Source organism: Balaenoptera musculus, chromosome 4, assembly GCF_009873245.2.
Source record: "Balaenoptera musculus isolate JJ_BM4_2016_0621 chromosome 4, mBalMus1.pri.v3, whole genome shotgun sequence".
NCBI lineage: Eukaryota > Metazoa > Chordata > Mammalia > Artiodactyla > Balaenopteridae > Balaenoptera > Balaenoptera musculus.
Genome location: NC_045788.1, coordinates 22,327,605 through 22,344,365, shown reverse-complemented (window position 1 = coordinate 22,344,365; position 16,761 = coordinate 22,327,605). Strand labels below are relative to the sequence as shown.

The window sequence follows — 16,761 nt, the reverse complement described above, 5'->3', positions numbered from 1 at the left end:
TTTTATGTAAGGATGAGGCATCCTTTACAAATACCTCTACCAAATCCCACACTTCACATTGTCCTGCGCCATCTCACCCACAAAGACCTGTGAAACGCGGCTGTTGGTAAGGCCTGAGCCCACCTCCCTGCCAGGAGACATTTTTTTTTTTTTTAATTTATTTTTGGCTGCGTTGGGTCTTCGTTGCTGCGCGCGGGCTTTCTCTAGTTGCGGCGAGCGGGGGCTGCTCTTCGTTGCGGTGCACGGGCTTCTCATTGCGGTGGCTTCTCTTACCGCAGAGCACGAGCTCTAGGCACGCAGGCTTCAGTAGTTGCGGCACGCGGGCTCAGTAGTTGTAGCGCCCGGGCTTAGTTGCTCCGCGGCATGTGGGATCTTCCCGGACCAGGGCTCGAACCCGTGTCCCCTTCATTGGCAGGCGGATTCTTAACCACTGCGCCACCAGGGAAGCCCCATGAGACTTTTTTATAACTGCCTGGGTACAACTGCAGTGGGAGACTGGGGTAGAAAGCTGGGCAGCAAAGCCGAGGCCACCACGACAGGTTCTGAGGGTCACACTGATGCAGTTACTGACTAAGCAGCTCTTGTCCCCATGGGACCACGTGATGGGCACTCAAGGGCCTCTCCCAGCCCACCTGCCACCTCTGATTATGGATCATGGTTTACCCTCAAGGTCGGGTCTCTGCAGCCATCTCCTAACAGGGCTCTGTCCCTTTAACCAGAGTTCATCGGACCAGGAGTAAACTGACTGCGGGGAACCAGTCCCTTCAGTGGGGAGTTGCGGAGGGTGGGAATCAGATTTCCTCTTCCAGAAATTGGCAATTAGGACACAGGCATGGCAATCAGTCTCTGATAGAGACTTTGCCTGTCCTGCAGAGATGGCCAGCGTCTTCCACTGCGGGCAGGGAGAGGCAGAGAAGGCCAGCCAGCACAGAGAGAACTGAGTAAATGTGAACACGAAGGGGACACAGAGATGAGGTGACGGGGAGAGAGAGAAGGCTTCTGTTTCGTGATTCCAATTTTCACCCGAGGTCGAGGAACTGCCAGGAAACTGGGTTCTCATTTCCTATGTCGATTCTCATTGCTCAGAGTGGTGAAGGCCTTGGACTTGGACCTTTGCATCTATTAAATGGTGAAAACAATACTTTCTTTTCAGGTTCTTCTGAGGAATAGAGATGAAAGCATCTGGCACAGGGCCTAGCTCAGTTTTAGCTGAATGCTGTGTGTTTTGCGGTCCTTATGACTGACTTTACATCAATGTGTCCTACTAGTAGAGATTATGAGTGTCAACCATGATGTTGGATGTCCTGGGTTTGAATCCAGACTCTGATGGTTGGGGGAGGTTATTGTTAGAAATGTCTTTGCTCTTTTTGAAGACTTTTTTGGGGGGAGGAAAACTTTATTCCATTCAGCATGGACATCTTTACCATCAATTGCAGAGAACCAGCCTGAGACTGAAGCCAGAGGAAAGTAGAGCAGAGAGAAAAGAGAGAGAGAGAGAGAGAATATAACTTTGCCTGAGCCCTTGGATCCAGTTTTGCTTAAAGCCAACTATTCTGTCTATGGCAATTGAGAAGATCCTGACTCAGTTTCTTTGTTCTTGTGTTGAGACGTAGACATACAATGTACTAGAAACTAAGTCTTGTATTTCCCACCCACTCAGCCCTCGCTGCTCCCCACATGGTCTGAAGGTAGGGTTGAGGAATAAGGGATTGAGGGGTGGTTTCTAAAGGAAGTTCAGGTGCTTTAACGATAAAAATAGAAAGGGACTCAGCAGGAAAACCCATCCACCCCACTTGGAAGGACAGATGGGGGACTCGGGGTGGGGTGGGAGGGAGAGGGAGAGAGGGCTGGGAAGACTGAGACAGGCCATCACTTACCCTTAGAGTGTACTCCACGAAATGCCTTGTGTGGGCATCTGGAAGCTGCGTGATGAGCTGGTTTCCCCACAAGTTTCTTCAGAGAAACGAGACTAGGGGGAGTCTTTGTGAAATAACTGAAGGATTTTAGTAGGAGTTGCCCCTACTAAAATCCTTTAATTCTTTAAATTAAATCATTTAAATGAATAATTTAAGTATTAAATCGTGGAAACAACACCTTCTTTCAAGGTTCTTCCAAGGAATAAAGATAAAAGCATCTTTAACCATGCTTGCGCCTCCGTTCTCCCAGCCCAGACCTGCACAGCCTGGCTAGGTTTCTGTGTGGTCTAGAAGTTTCCTCGTGGCTGAGGGGTGGATGGTGGAAAGTCAACAGTCCCATTAATTGTTTCAAACTGAAATTGCCACTTTGTTCTACTCGTGTCCTGGCCACTGATGCCCTGTTTCTTTCTGAACAGCTTCTTCCCCATGAGGGTCACCAATCAGCCCGGTTTTCCCAAGACTGTGCTGGTTTAGCACTTCGAGTCCTGCATCTCGGGAAAACCCTCCTTCTTGGATGCACTGGGAGGGCTGGTCACCCTAGAATGGGGACTCGGAGCTCCTCATGTTTGAGAGCGCCGTTCTGACGCTGCAAACGTAGAGCTAAATGAGCCAGCTCTGGGCTCAGCCTGGAGGGGCTGGTTGTCTGATAGCAGGGCTGGAGTTGAAAACGAATGATCTCAGATTGCTGTGTGGGACTGAGGCGAAGGCCAGCAGAGGTCTGAGGGGCTGGGGTTTTGGACCTAGATATTGAGAAATGATTATGCCTGTGGATAAGGGGGGTGGTGGCGGTGGGGATGGACATTTCAATATGGCCCAGAGCTTGTACACAGACAGTGTGATGGAAAGCCAGGCATTTTGAGGAACGGTGCCCAAACATTTGCAGGGTTGAGGGCAAGCACATAGATGGAGGTGTATATATCATATATCAAAATATTTAAAAGTTATAAATCAGGCTAACAAGTTCTTAATTAAATACGCTCTACTCTCTTCCCTTGACAAACATACTTTCATAACGAACTGAAAGGCCAGGTTTGAATTTGGAATTCCCATCTCTTTGGTGTTCCGGGCTGGAATGAGGCAGTACAAGAAGGGCTGGGCCCTGGTCTTCCTCCCATACCTTCCTAACCTCAACTCTGCTCCTTCCCACATTGCCGGGGGCCTCATGTGGACCCGAAAACTACATCCCAAACTCTGTCCAAATCCCCTTCAAACAGCTGCCCCTTGCCATCCCTGGGACCTGGCAGAGTGACACTGGCAGAGAAGAGGCCTGAGCAGGCCCCGGAAGGGGACAGGGAATTCTCAGGTCCGGGGTACTCTGAGTGCGGTCTGGGGAATGGTGCAGATTCTGGGTGGGCCCATCTCTGCTGGTCCTGCAGACTCTTTGTCCTGAGGGGAGGGGACCTCTGGAGGAGGCCAGGGCAGGGCCCTCTCACTTGGTGTCAGAATGATGCTGAGTGGTGAGCAGTTCCCAGTGGCTGGAACGTTGTCACATCAGCACGAGCGATAGCAGAACAGGAGGCTGGTTCTCACTGTGACGAGACATGACAGAAAGAGTGGCCCCGAATTCTCACCTTTGCTCTTTAGGAGGAGAAACGTCAGAAAATACCTGGGAAATGGCCCGCCACTCTTCCCACTCACCACAAGTACACAGGAGCTGGGCACATCCAAGTCAATGTGCGGGACCTGGCCTTTTGACCCAGTAAAACTGAGAAGCTAGAAATTAACAGGACCTAAACTATATACTCTCTCAGGTTGTCAGGGTGAGGGAAACAGGCCACTTGGGAACGAGTCAGCTTCTCTCTGGCAACACCCCATTGCTCCAGTGAAGTGAGTAAGCTTTTTGAAGTAGAGATGTCCTTTCCTTGTCCTTCCGTAGAGGGCCAGGACCTGCCTAAAGTAAGCGACGACCCAGACTTTCAGGGCTATGACATTGTACAGCAGGGGGCGCTGAAGGAGCTTGAAAAACCTTTCTGAGGCTGCTCTACACCTCAGTTCTACCTCTTCTGGTCCAGCTACAGGCTCCCCCCATGTCTGACCCTTTTGAGCAGATGCCTAGAAGTTTTAGATGGTAATTACTTATAGGAAAAACAACACACACACGCGCGTGCACACGCACACACACACACACACACACAATTCCATTTCCTAATTGGAGAGAGACAAGCAAAAGTATGAAGTCTTCCATTTGCCTTGGGGCACACAAGGCCGTATTTTCACCCCCAACATAAAAAGAGCCTTGTTTAGATCATCCTTGAAATTTGGCCCAATTTGTACTCTCCTCATTTCTTTCCATTCACAGTATTTTTAGAATTTCTTCCTCTCTCCCAAACTCCTGATAGATAACCCCAGGAACTCTCTGGTTCTACTATGGATAATGCTGTGCTCTTCACCACCACAGCTTTGCTATGAGAGGTTGTGCTGTGCTCTTGGGCTCCAGAACCCTTTTGCCTCTCCTATTAGGCTGTGGAAGTCAGATGCCTGGGATTAACTCCACAGAGGGTAAGCTGTAGGACCTTGGGTAAGTTATCTAACTTCTCTGTGCCATGGTTTTCTCAAGGGAATTATCCCTTGCAGTAGCTTGTCTCTAAAGATGCCTGCCATGGGACTTCCCTGGTGGTCCAGTGATTAAAACTCTGTGCTCCCAATGCAGGGGGCCCGGGTTCGATCCTGGGTCAGGGAACTAGATCCCGCATGCATGCCGCAACTAAAGATCCCTCATGCCGCAACGAAGATCCTGAGTGCCACAGCTAAAACCCAGTGCAGCCAAATAAATAAATAGATATTAAATAAAAAAGATGCCTGGGGGCTTCCCTGGTGGCGCAGTGGTTGAGAATCTGCCTGCCAATGCAGGGGACACCGGTTCGAGCCCTGGTCTGGGAAGATCCCACATGCCGCGGAGCAACTGGGCACGTGAGCCACAATTACTGAGCCTGCGCGTCTGGAGCCTGTGCTCCGCAACAAGAGAGGCCACGATAGTGAGAGGCCCACGCACCGCGATGAAGAGGGGCCCCCGCTTTCCGCAACTAGAGAAAGCCCTCACACAGAAACGAAGACCCAACACAGCCAAAAAAAAAAAAAGATGCCTGCCATCAATCCCTTCCCTCCCCGTACGTGCCCGCCTCTCCCCTATCGAGAAGTGGACTCCGTTCCTCCACCCTCTTGGATCTGGGCTGGCTGTGACTGCTTTGATGCCCAGTGCAGTCAAGCCCTTAGTTGACTCCACCCCACCAGCATCTGACTACAACTGCATGGGAGGCCATATAAGAACGGGTTGCACTGGTCATTTCTTAAGTAACTTTAATTCAAAATAATCAATGTGCCATTGTGGCATATTTTGGGATGGCCTGCCCTGAGCCCAACAGTGTATATTGCAAAATGATCACCACGAGAAATCTAGTTACAAACCATCACCATACACAGTTATAATTTCTTTTTTCTTGTGATGAGAACTTTTAAGATCTACTCTCTTAGACCATGTTCTAAGCACTGGAGACACAGCAGTGAAAAAACCAGAAAAAAACACCTAGATAAATATTTGAACCTGGAAACTGCTGCAATTCTAAGCCTTCACTACACGGAATGTAGATCCTTTAGCCTTTCCTGAGACACCTCATGTCTGACCCTCCATTTGTGTCTGTCAGATATCGAGGTCTGCACTTCCTTACATTAAACCCAGGCTCCACAATTCTTGGCTACAATCAGTCTCCCGCTAGTACTCTCAACTCCCTTGCCTCCTCATCCTCTGTTCCGCCCTGTTCCACCAGGTGGAATCCCAACCTTCAAACCCTGGTTGCCTTTGTCTGTCTTTCTTCTCCCCTTCAGAGCTAAGCTTCTTGAAAGAAGAGTCTCCCTCACTCTCTCCACCTCCACTCTCGCATCCACCCCTCAGTTCCCACCTGCACCACCACGCTGGAGCCACTCGTGCCAAGATCACCAGCTGAGTCACTAGGGCAGGCTCATACCGGCTCTCATGAGCCCATTGGATGCCTCTCTTCCCAACTTCATGTTTACTGACACCATGTTGTGGCTTAAAATCATCCAGGGTGAGAGTATTCACACCACAGACACTGGCACACACTATAAATCGAGCTTTCTCCCCCTACAGGGCTGGGGTAACCATTTACCAGCACCTCACTACCAGTCACCAGTTGCTGAGGGCGAAAGGGCACTTCCCAGACTTTCCCTACTTGGCTTTATCTCCACTCGACACAACTGATCATTCTCTCCTCTCTTAGAGGTTCTTCATCTCTGGCTTCCTAGGCCGCCACAGCCCCCATTTTCCTCTAACTTCTCGGCCCCGTCTCTGCCTCAGCCTTTCAAGGCTTTTATTTAACTCATCTTTCAAAAACTGGTGTTTTCCGGGATTCTGTCTTCTTTTCCTGTACAAGCTTCATAGAGGACACCTTACATTCCTATAGTTTCAACAATTCTGAAACCAAAAGGTCATCCTGGACCCTTCCTAGTCCTCCTTCCCGCATCAATCCAACATCAAGTCCTGCTGATTTTTTAAATAGCTCTCAAATCCTCCCCCTTCTCTCTATGTTCACTGCCTGTATGCAATCCACACCACCATCATCTCCGGCCTGCAGTAGCTTCCTAACTGCTCTACTCCCGGCTACTACCGTCCTCTAATTCATTCTCTACATTTCAGCAACAGTGATTTTTCACAATACAAAACTGATGAAAATACCTCTTTGTGTCCCAAACTGCTTGAAACAGTTCAGTGGCTTTCTGTTGCTCTTAGTATAAGATCCAAGTCCTTAGCATGACCTGGGAGGCCTGCATAGCCTGGCTCCTGTCCTCCAGTCTCATCTCAGACCTATCTCTCTTGCACTCTCTTGCACCACTGATTCCAGGGCACTGTATTCCCTCTAGAAGCAGACTTTTGTACATGCTATTCCCTCCACCTGGAAACCCTCTCCCCTTTCAACTCTCATTAATCCCTTAGATCTCAGCTCAGAAGTTACTTCCTCAAGGATGTCCCTTGGACTCCCAGACTCGGTTAGGTCCCCCCATTAGATGTTCTTATAGCACCATGTAATTCTTCTTCACAGCGCCTATTGCAGTTGTAATTATTTATCTGTTTATGTTCCCCACTAGATCACAAGCTCCAGGGACTATCTGTTTTGCCCACTCTTGGAGTCCCATTACCTAGCTCATATATGTTTTGAATGAATGAAATATAAGTTTCAGATCCATACCTGAAGCCTGCCCCCTCTTCTGAAATTCTGATCTGTGTATCTAGTTGTCTGCTGGTGACTCCATCCTTCCAATTCCTCTGGCCCAAAGCTTGGAGTCATCCTTGACTCTTCTGTTTTCCTCACCCCCTGGGACCTAAACCACCTGCAAGTCTTATCAGATTTATCTTCAAAGTACCTATCCTATCTCAGCTAAACTGTATGTGCCTCCTGACGGATGAACATAACCCAACCTAGCAAGTTGTCTTGCTACTTCTCAGACCGTGAGAAACTCTCCAGGACCTAATTTCCTCAAAAATAAATTGCAAAGGGGGAAAAAAAAAGAGATGTGAGGAACCGAAGATTAAAAGACACTCAGCTGTATCAACCAAGTGTAGTGTGGGATCTTATTTGGATTCTGATTCAAATTGCAAAAAAGATTATGACAATTATGACACAATCAGAAATTTTAACGGATGGATTTGATAATATTAAGGATTTATAAGGGGTTATAATGGTATAGTTATATTGAAAACGCTTACTTTTTAACAAAGGTACATTCTGAAATATGAACGTATTTGCAGATGAAACGGTATGATGTCTGAGATCTACTTCAAAATAATACAGTACAGAGGGGAAGGCGGGTGAGGGTACAGATAAAACAAAATTGGCTGTGAATGGTTGATTGTTGAAGTTGGATGACGGGTTCACTGGGGTCCACCGTACTATTCTACTTTTGCATGTTTGAAATTCTTTAAAGACTTAAAAATCATCTATCCAGAACGTGACCTAGTCTTAACGCTTTCGTTATGCCCACTCTTAACTAAACCACTGTCATCTCTCACCTGTACGGCCCCAGCCTCCCATCTGATCTCCCCACCCACCCTTGCCTCGTCCTGTGGTCTCTACACTTCAGTGAGCGTGATCCTTTAAACACATCAGATGGTTTCCTCTCCGCTTAAGCCCTACAATGGCTCCTCATCTTGCTTGGACCTGTGGTACACCTCTCTGACCTCATCTCCTAGCACTCAGCCCCTCATGCTCTCCCCCCAAACCCTGCCATGGTCCTTCTACCCTCAGGCTAGACAGCAGGCCCACGAGGCCCTGGTGATGTGTCCTTAACATGCCTCTCCTGACTCACCACCCCACACCCCAGGCTTGCAGGGTCTACACTCACTTGTGGTTTCTTTGTTTTAGTCACAGCTACCTGGACCTGTCCCCACTGGGAAGCCCAGGCTCCATCAGCCCCAGCTAGGAGCTTTGGTTCTGAGCCCCTAGGAGCTCAGGGCTTATCTTGTGATCATCTATTGCCTCCTTCCCCGGACTCAAGTTCCTTGAAGTCACAGGCTACCTCTTCTATCTCTGTAGGCTTGACAAAATTCCCGACACTTAAAATTCAGCACATTTTGAGTAAATGAATTAAAATTCTTTGTAAGTTAGCATGTTACATCTTTTAAATATACGTACCAAAGTTTCTTGGAACAGGAATAAAATACTCATAATTACACAGAAGTCATCACATAAAGATTATTGAAAAATGTTTTTGACTTCTCAGTATAATATTCTAAATAGAATTACTTGATATCTCAGATGTCAAGAATGAAATAATAAAAATGTAATCACATTTCTGTTATAACTGGTTCTTCCATTAGTTGTCTAAATTTGGAGTGTTGAGTTTTAAAAATTGCACACTGAGTCAACTTGCCTGCTCCCTTGACCATCTTGCTTGAAGAATCAGGGTCAAAGGATGCAAACTGGGGAGGGAGGGAGGGAGGGGTCAAAGGAGTTTGATTAATAGATGTCCAGGATGGGGGGTGGGAGGTGAGTTCTTAGGTAAGGAGGAACTTGAAATGGAAGAATCGCTGCCCCTGCAAAAAGGAACTGATAAGAGACAGGAAGTGGAACCAAATCAGTCAATAGGGGATGAAGAAAGAGGAAGGTGAGCGATAGGAAAGAAAAGACCTGAAATCATTAAAAGAATATGTACAAATAGGACTGTTTTGCGTGATGTTTTTATGCTTTTAATCCAGTTAGTTTCCCAACTGTTACAAATTCTTTCAATATTAATTCTGTTGTTTTGATAGATAATTAAGTTCCTTTTAGCAGAGAGTAGTTAAGAGAATTTTTGGAGAATTCAGTTTGGGTTGCTCTTCAAACACAAAATTGATGCTATGGGCCAGCCATTAGGGCTGGAAATTTGAGTTATTTTCCCTGTGCTGCTGATGGGTTGTGCTGCCTGAGCCACTGGCCCTCCTGTCACATCACCCATCGTGACTGCCTGTATTTGCAGATAATTAGCTAAGGTTGCAAGTGATGACGGCACAGATTGTTTTATGTGAAAAATGACTAGTTTATAATAGCATTATAATTTCACCCTGTATAAAAAAAAAAAAAAAAAAGGTGTACAAACTCTTACAAACTGAGTTCATAGGGCAATATCCTCAAATATAAGAGAAACCAAATGCCCAAAGTACTGAGGCCTCAGTGAGTAAATGAGAGCTGAGTCCAGGGAGGCTGAGCCTCTTTACAGCTGTCATCGTGACAACTTCCATCACAAGCTGCATCACAAGCTGTCTCTTTTCCTCACTCTCCGTTGAGTTTACATTAAGCATTTCCCTCTAGGACGCTGAGAAGGAACAAAAACATGGGCTCTGGAGACAGGCAGCCCTGGGTTGCGATCCTGGCACTGCCTGGCTGTGGGATCTGCTCAATGTCACTATAAGATGCAGACAATGAGGTCTACTTCCTAAGGTTGTCAGGAAAGGACTGAATGAAATAGCCCATGGAAAGAATGTTGTCGAACATCTGGTAGTTAATAAGTGTAATGTGTTTTCTGTGGATGTCTAGAGCAGAATACTTCCAACACTCTGATTTATCGTAAGATCAGGCCTATCCAAAGCACTAAATGATAACAAGAGTTCAGTCTCTTTTATTCTGCTTTTTTTTTAATGTCATATTCCATTTGAGTCCTAAGCATGTAAGCAGGTACCATGGAATGTAAACAAGAAAGGAAACAGAAATATATCGTATGACTCATATGTGAAACAATGCTGTGACTCACACAGATGAAATAGCTGCTTGGCTGCACAAAATAATTAACACTAAAACGTTTAAAAAGAGACAACATAGGAATAAGCTATTTTAATCAAGCAAAAACAAATTTATATCCATTAGTTCTAAAAATAAAATTAGACTTTTCCAACCCTTAACATCTGTATTTAATAATATCTTCTAACCAAAATACAGATGCTAAAACAGCAAATTACAATATATCTTGTACAGCATACAGTATGTTCACTGTTCACACTTACTTTAATTCTAGTTGGTCGTTATGTACTCAATGCATAAACAGCACTTAGAATAAAATTTTCACAATTAACAAAAAATGCGACAAGGCTGTCTTAAAACGGCTCTGCTATAAATTGTATAGAATATACAGAATTACAAAGTCAAGTATTTTTTTTATCAAAATATACACCCCTCCCTGAAACTAACACAAGCTATCAACATTTTAAACGAATAATACAATTATAGAAAATATTTGCAAAATTATTTTTTCATGTATAAATATTCTGCCATATTTACTTTGGTCTAGAATTATCAGCATACAAGTCCACTTAAAAAATATCCACATGGAAGGGCTGGGAGACATCAGTACAAGTAATAATTCTGTATTTGGAGTTACCTCAAATCAAAATGACTGAAACACACAGTAATTCTCCTTGATTCATACGCCTAATTGAGATAAAACAAATTAGTAGATCACAGGATTGCTTATTCAATTTTCTAATTATCAATTCAAATATTCATAAGCCCTTTGCAACTATCTTTTTAACAAAACCCAAATGAATAGTGCAGGTATACATATATACAATGTATAAAATAAAGTTGAACTCGTTTGCATTTTTCCATTTTCCTCTATTACATAATACTGTTTGTAAGTGAAAGCAGATGAACAAAAGATAAATGCAAATACAATATTGGGGTTATTTAACAGCAAAGTACTATAGTATAAAAAGGTCAGCTTTGATCATGTCCTTTTCTGGGTGTTTAAATGCTTTCTTGCCCACCCCAATCCTTATTAAGTCTTCTTCATGGAGATATCACAACGCTTGAAGAGAGAATCTGGAGTCCTTTGAGCTACTTCTTCACAATGGTAACCTTGCAACCTTGGGTAATCTTGGGTTTCCAGCTATCACATCCCATGAACATGAATGGCTGCAGGTCATCCTTGAACCGGGTTCCAGATTCTGCTCATACTGGTCATCAAAGGGTAAGAATGTTCTCTCTCTCTCTCCTATTCTGGCAGTTTAAAAAGTAAGAATCATGACTTCCAGCCTCCCAGGAACCTAGTCCACGTGACGGAATATCCTATAGGGCAGTTAGATTTTGAGGGCAGTGTTGATGGTGTGGGTCAGCATAAAAGAACATTAAAAACGGAAGTGGTTTTTAGCAAGCGGGCTAGATGCCTGCAAACATTAAGACAAGGCATCATCTGGTTTGTGGATGTATTTCTGAGTCATGTAAGTAAGTGATGGAACCTTGTCACTCCACGTTCTATCTCCCCACCCCCCAAAAACAAAGCTCTGTTCGAGGCAAGGAAGGTCATCACTCCCTCTGCCCCCTCAAGTCATTAATGGGTGGGGTGGGGGTGTGTGTTTCTCTTGTCCTTTTTTTTTTTTTTTAAATAGTATGTATTTGTGGGCTGCATAATCTCCAAGAAGGGTAACAATTGTAGGGATTGGGTTCTCTGTCACTTTCAAGTGCCTGGGAATTCACCACCGTACACATGCTTTGCGCTAAATTTCCTGGACACTCCTTCAGTGGCAATGGAAGGCGTCAGGTTTTACTTGAACCCTTGAGACTGGTTAAATCTATCTGGAAAGACCTCCATGTCCATGGCCTTGTGACGGATGGAAGACTGCAGGGAGTTTCAGAAGAATTTGACCTTTCTTCATTTTCTGAAGTGAGGCCACTAAAAAGTAATATACAGCACAGCACAGGTAACCACAGGTAACTTCTGGGAAGGCTCTCCCCCATGGATAAGGCATGACCTATGTTTTCTGTGACTTGAGTAGACCAGTTCTAATAACAACTCAGCCATAACTTCAAGAGAACAGCATTCCATCTAAAAGCATACACATGCTCTTAAGTAATATTCAAGATGCTTTCTACTGATTTTTACATCAGTCCTCATTATTTGCAGATCTATTGCTCATCATTATAATTCACTACAGGGGACATGGACAGTTAAAAGTTAGAGTGATTTATATATGTATTTTACAAGGTTTGTGTTGCAGAAAAGTAGTTCTAGATAATGTATGAATGTCCTACTCGGGTTACTCATTTCACACATATTTTCAACTATATTATTTCATATGTATCCATTAATTTAAACAATTTTAATAGAAGCTGGTTGGGAATAATGACTGTCATAGCTCATTTACCTTTGAACTTATTTATGAAGATGACATTTTCATGACATCTGACCCTTATTTTCTCCAGTGACTAAAGACAGTTCAGCAGCCAGTTCCTATTAGCACTTAGCAGAAAGTTTTAAATTACGCTAAAATTAAACTCTTTTCTTTCCCCCGACTGGCAGAAATATCATAGCTGAGAACTTCATAAACTTTCACAGGACACCTGGGATATTGGAAGATTCAGCTACTTTGTTTTTGTGTACTTTGCATGAAGTTAATGCTAAAACCCAAAGTAGATATTAGGATCCTTTTTCTGGAATTTTCACAAATGAGATTTTCTTTGTTACATTTCACTCCTTCATGACTGTTATGTGAACAAAATTAAACAGAAACAAAAGAAAACGGCTAACTTAAAAAAAAAAAAAAACTCAAACCCACCAACTTATAGTTTCGAAGATTTTTCTAAGTATCACCATTCAAAGGACATTATCAACAACGGTTTGTCCATTATCCTTTTGGTCATTGTCTTCTGAATCAATGAAATGTGGATTCTCCAGGGGATTTGAGTTTTCGTGGCCCGTGTCACCTTCTGTTTTCTCCCGCTGACTTGGGCTTTTGAATAAGTGTTTCTTCTGGTGCATTCCAAGGGCAGCAGCTGTTTTGCAAATTTTGGGGCACTGGAAGCAGGCATAGCCCTTCCCATTATGCTCCCGGATATGCCTCTGCTCATGATTCCTTTTCGTGGAGAGATACAAAAAACTCTGAAAGCAGAACTGACAGTGGTATCGCTTTTCACCAGTGTGGATTCTTTCGTGGATTTTGAGGGTCTCGTTCAACGTGAAGGCCTTGTTGCAATACTGACAGACGAACTCCTTCACGCCCAGGTGGATGCGCTCGTGTTTCTGTAGGTTACCTTGCACCGAGAAGCACCGTCCGCAGGTCTTGCACTGGTACGGCTTCTCTCCCGTGTGACACCTCATGTGCATCTTCAGGGTGGAGGGGCTCTGGAACTGCTTGGAGCAGAGCTCACACGCATAAGGCCTGGCCGTGAGATGCCGGTGGGGCCTCCCTTGATTCCCAGCCCCAGAGGCTTTGTCTCCGTCGCAGAGCTCACACTGCAACTTGGGCATCTCTTTATTTTCTTCTTCCTCGAAGGCCTTCTCCTGGGGAGCCTTCCCCACTGCGCAGTCCAGTTCGGCCGGGTATTTACATTTGCTGCTCGGGCTCCTGTTTTCATGCTCCTTCCTCCAGTTGGCTTTCCTCATTTTTCTCAACTGTCGGGATTTCTTTTTGGGTTTGTAGTTGTAGTAAGGGCGCCATGGTTTGTCCGTGGAATCCTGGTCACTGGCATCGTCAAACATCTCACTCATCTCCACGCACTCGGACTGGCAGAGCCCGATCGGGCTGTCTCCGTTGGTTTCCTGTTCACTCTCTCGCGGCGGAGTCTCCTCCTGCATTTGGTACTTGGGCCTCCTCCCTCTTTTATAGAACAATTTAGATCCTAGGATGTGCCTTTTCACAATGGCTTCGTTCCCGATTTTCACCGTTATCTGGCAAAGGGGCGCCACGTTGCTGTTTGTGGAGGTTCCCGGGAGAGCAGGCTTTGCGATGTAAGTTTCAATTTTACTAGTTTCTTTAATGATGTTTGTGGTTTTGCTCAATGACCCTCCAGGATCAGCAATGTATCTGGACTCCTCTGGTACTTCTCCCCTGTTACACAGGATGGTTTTCTTTTTCTCCTTCATGCTCTTGGGTCTGCTGACAACCCTCCCCACTTTGTCCGGCTCGGGTTTGCCATCGTCTTTCGGGGTCTGACTGCCAGCCAGGTCTGAAGGGGCTCTGGGGTTGTGGCTGCTTGTGGCAGCAACGGCATTGCTGTGCATTATCACCGATGAAAACTGGCTGCTGTGCACGATGACCGAGGGGGCTGAGCCACTGTAGCTGATCACAGAGGTGGAGTTCTCACTGCCATTACTCACAGACAACACGGGCGCGTCCCCTGCCCGGAGGCCTGAACCGACGGCATTTTCAGTGGAAGAAACTGACGCCTCCGTTGAATAAAAGTTGTTGTCCAGATCAACTTTCAACTCTCCCCTCTCTCCCCATTTGGTACCCTCTGCGTTTTGCGCACTGGTGGAAGTGGGTACATCCTGACGTGCTGGTGTTTCCAGTGGGATGGCTGGACTGCTGGTCAAGGTGTTTACACTGTTCTGGAAATTCAGAGTAGGCAACTCAGAGTCGTGCGGATTCTGAATAACATAGGGGCCGGGTGCAGACTCGTTCATCTGACTGTTTTCTCGAGTATTTTCATAGGAAGAATGTCGGTAGCTCTTGTAAGGAGCCCGCTTGCATTTCATGGGCAGGAGCCTATAAAGCTTATATGGATAGACACTAGGCTTCAAGCCCCCGTTTGCTGTTTTTTTACTGATGGAAAGTCTATGATCGATGGCATGGAAAGACTTCTGGTGGTTTTTGAGTATATAGTAGGTCATGAACGTTTCCAGGCAGAAAATGCACTGATACCGCCTTTCTCCTGTGTGCCAAATCTCATGTCTTGTCCTGTACTCAGCCAATGCAAACACTTTGTTGCAGTAATGGCAAGGATACGTTCTTCTCCACGAGTGAACATTGGCATGTCTTCGGAGGCTGGATAAAGTCACATAACTACGTTTGCATACTACGCAGCTGTAGAGCATTTGCCCGTTAACAAATTTAACCATGTGTTCTGTTTCTGGCAAGGTACTTCCGGGACTGGAAAATTCACCAATCCTATTCTCAGATAATAAAGGTTCGGGACCTGTGAATGCACCTCCATTCTGCCCAATGGTGGGATAGTTTTCTAAGAAGCGCTGATTCCCTCCAGGAACGGGCATGTGGCTTGACCTCATACAGATCTGCTCGTGCCGATCCAGTCTGTTGAGGGTGCTGAACTGTTTGTTGCAATGCTTGCACACCAAGGGCTCCTGGGTTGGCTTGTGAAGCTGCATGTGGGCGCTGAGCAAAGTGCTACTGTCGAAAGATTTGGAACAACAGCTGCAATTGTAAATGAGAGGCGGCACCTCTGTGGCTGGCAGCGTGGGGACATCAGAGGATTTATTTTCATCTGCCCTGGGAAAATGGACCTCTCCTTCGCTGTTGTTGGGAGATTTTGAAAGGGAAAGAATTGCAGCCGGCTGTGGACTTCCTTCTTGATTCATTTCCAAGTTGGTTGCTGGAGGGGGGGGTATATTTTCTGGAGGTGAATCCGAATCCTGGGGTACGGAGAGTGTCTTTGGCTTTCGGCATGTTTTCGGTTTTGCTGCAACAGCTTCGCAGTTTTCTTTACCTGTTTTCCCAGGTGAACTGCTGTCCCGTTCCCGTACAGGCAGACTTCTGTAAGCCTCGGCCACGGAAGACACGGCGTAGGAGTGCTCGGCGAGGGTGCGCACGGGCTCCACCTCGTGGCAGACGTCAGTCCTCTCCAGGCAAAGGCTGGTGGTTCTCATGGAGTCGGAGACCTTTTTGAAACTTGCCCTCAAGTCCAGTGGAGAAAACATGTTATTACTATTTTCTGTTTCGATGATGGAAAATGCATTTGTGATCCTTGGCCCATTAGTGATGGCTGGTTCTTCATGCCTTTTTTCATTTTTTTCTTCTTTAACCACTCCCTTCTCGGTAATGCAGAATACATAAGGACCTGGGGAATTTGAAAAGTTGCGATCGGTAAGATCTTCCAAGAAGGATATTCCCAGCTTTTTTCCTGCAGCTGCAAGATCAGTGACTGTTTCTTGTCTCTTGACGACGACTGTGGAGCTGTAGATATAATTAAGGATTTCTGTAAACACTTCGGCTTTGAGATCATCCAGCTCCAGGACGTGGCTGGAAATACAGATGGTATGGCTCCAAAAGATATTTTTGAAATAAAGGCTTGAGGCAGCCAGGACATTGCTGTGGGCTTTAAATTTGGTGTCTTCCACAATGATAGTGACATCACATAAAATGCCCCGAATGCGCTGCTCATTCAAGATGGAGAGCACTGTGTCGCTGTGAAAGTCGTCCTTGAGGTCCCTGGAAAGGGACATGACTGTCATCTGAAACAAGAGGAGAGAAATGGTCAGAGACCCTTCCACAAGGAGCTCCTTTATTTGTAGGCTGTTTTCAGTTTCTTTGAAAAACGTTTTTTCTATGAAAATGAATGTTTTTTTTTTAAATCTCATTCTGTTGCTGCTCCCAAGACTTGGAGTCAACCTTAGAAGCTTAATCTTTATC

The 16,761-nt window shown here is 45.5% G+C and overlaps 1 protein-coding gene across 7 annotated transcripts in view; it reads right to left on the bottom strand.

The window, feature by feature from the left end:
- Positions 1–10,006: 10,006 nt before the first annotated feature.
- ZBTB38 (zinc finger and BTB domain containing 38) overlaps positions 10,007–16,761 on the bottom strand; it is a 75,692-nt gene continuing 68,937 nt past the window's right edge. For all 7 annotated transcript variants that reach the window (XM_036850312.1, XM_036850314.1, XM_036850317.1 and 4 more), the window contains one exon: positions 10,007–16,583. In XM_036850312.1, coding sequence (XP_036706207.1) covers positions 12,990–16,583 — 3,594 coding nt within the window. In that variant the 3' untranslated portion in view covers positions 10,007–12,989. The remainder of the gene's footprint in view (positions 16,584–16,761) is intronic.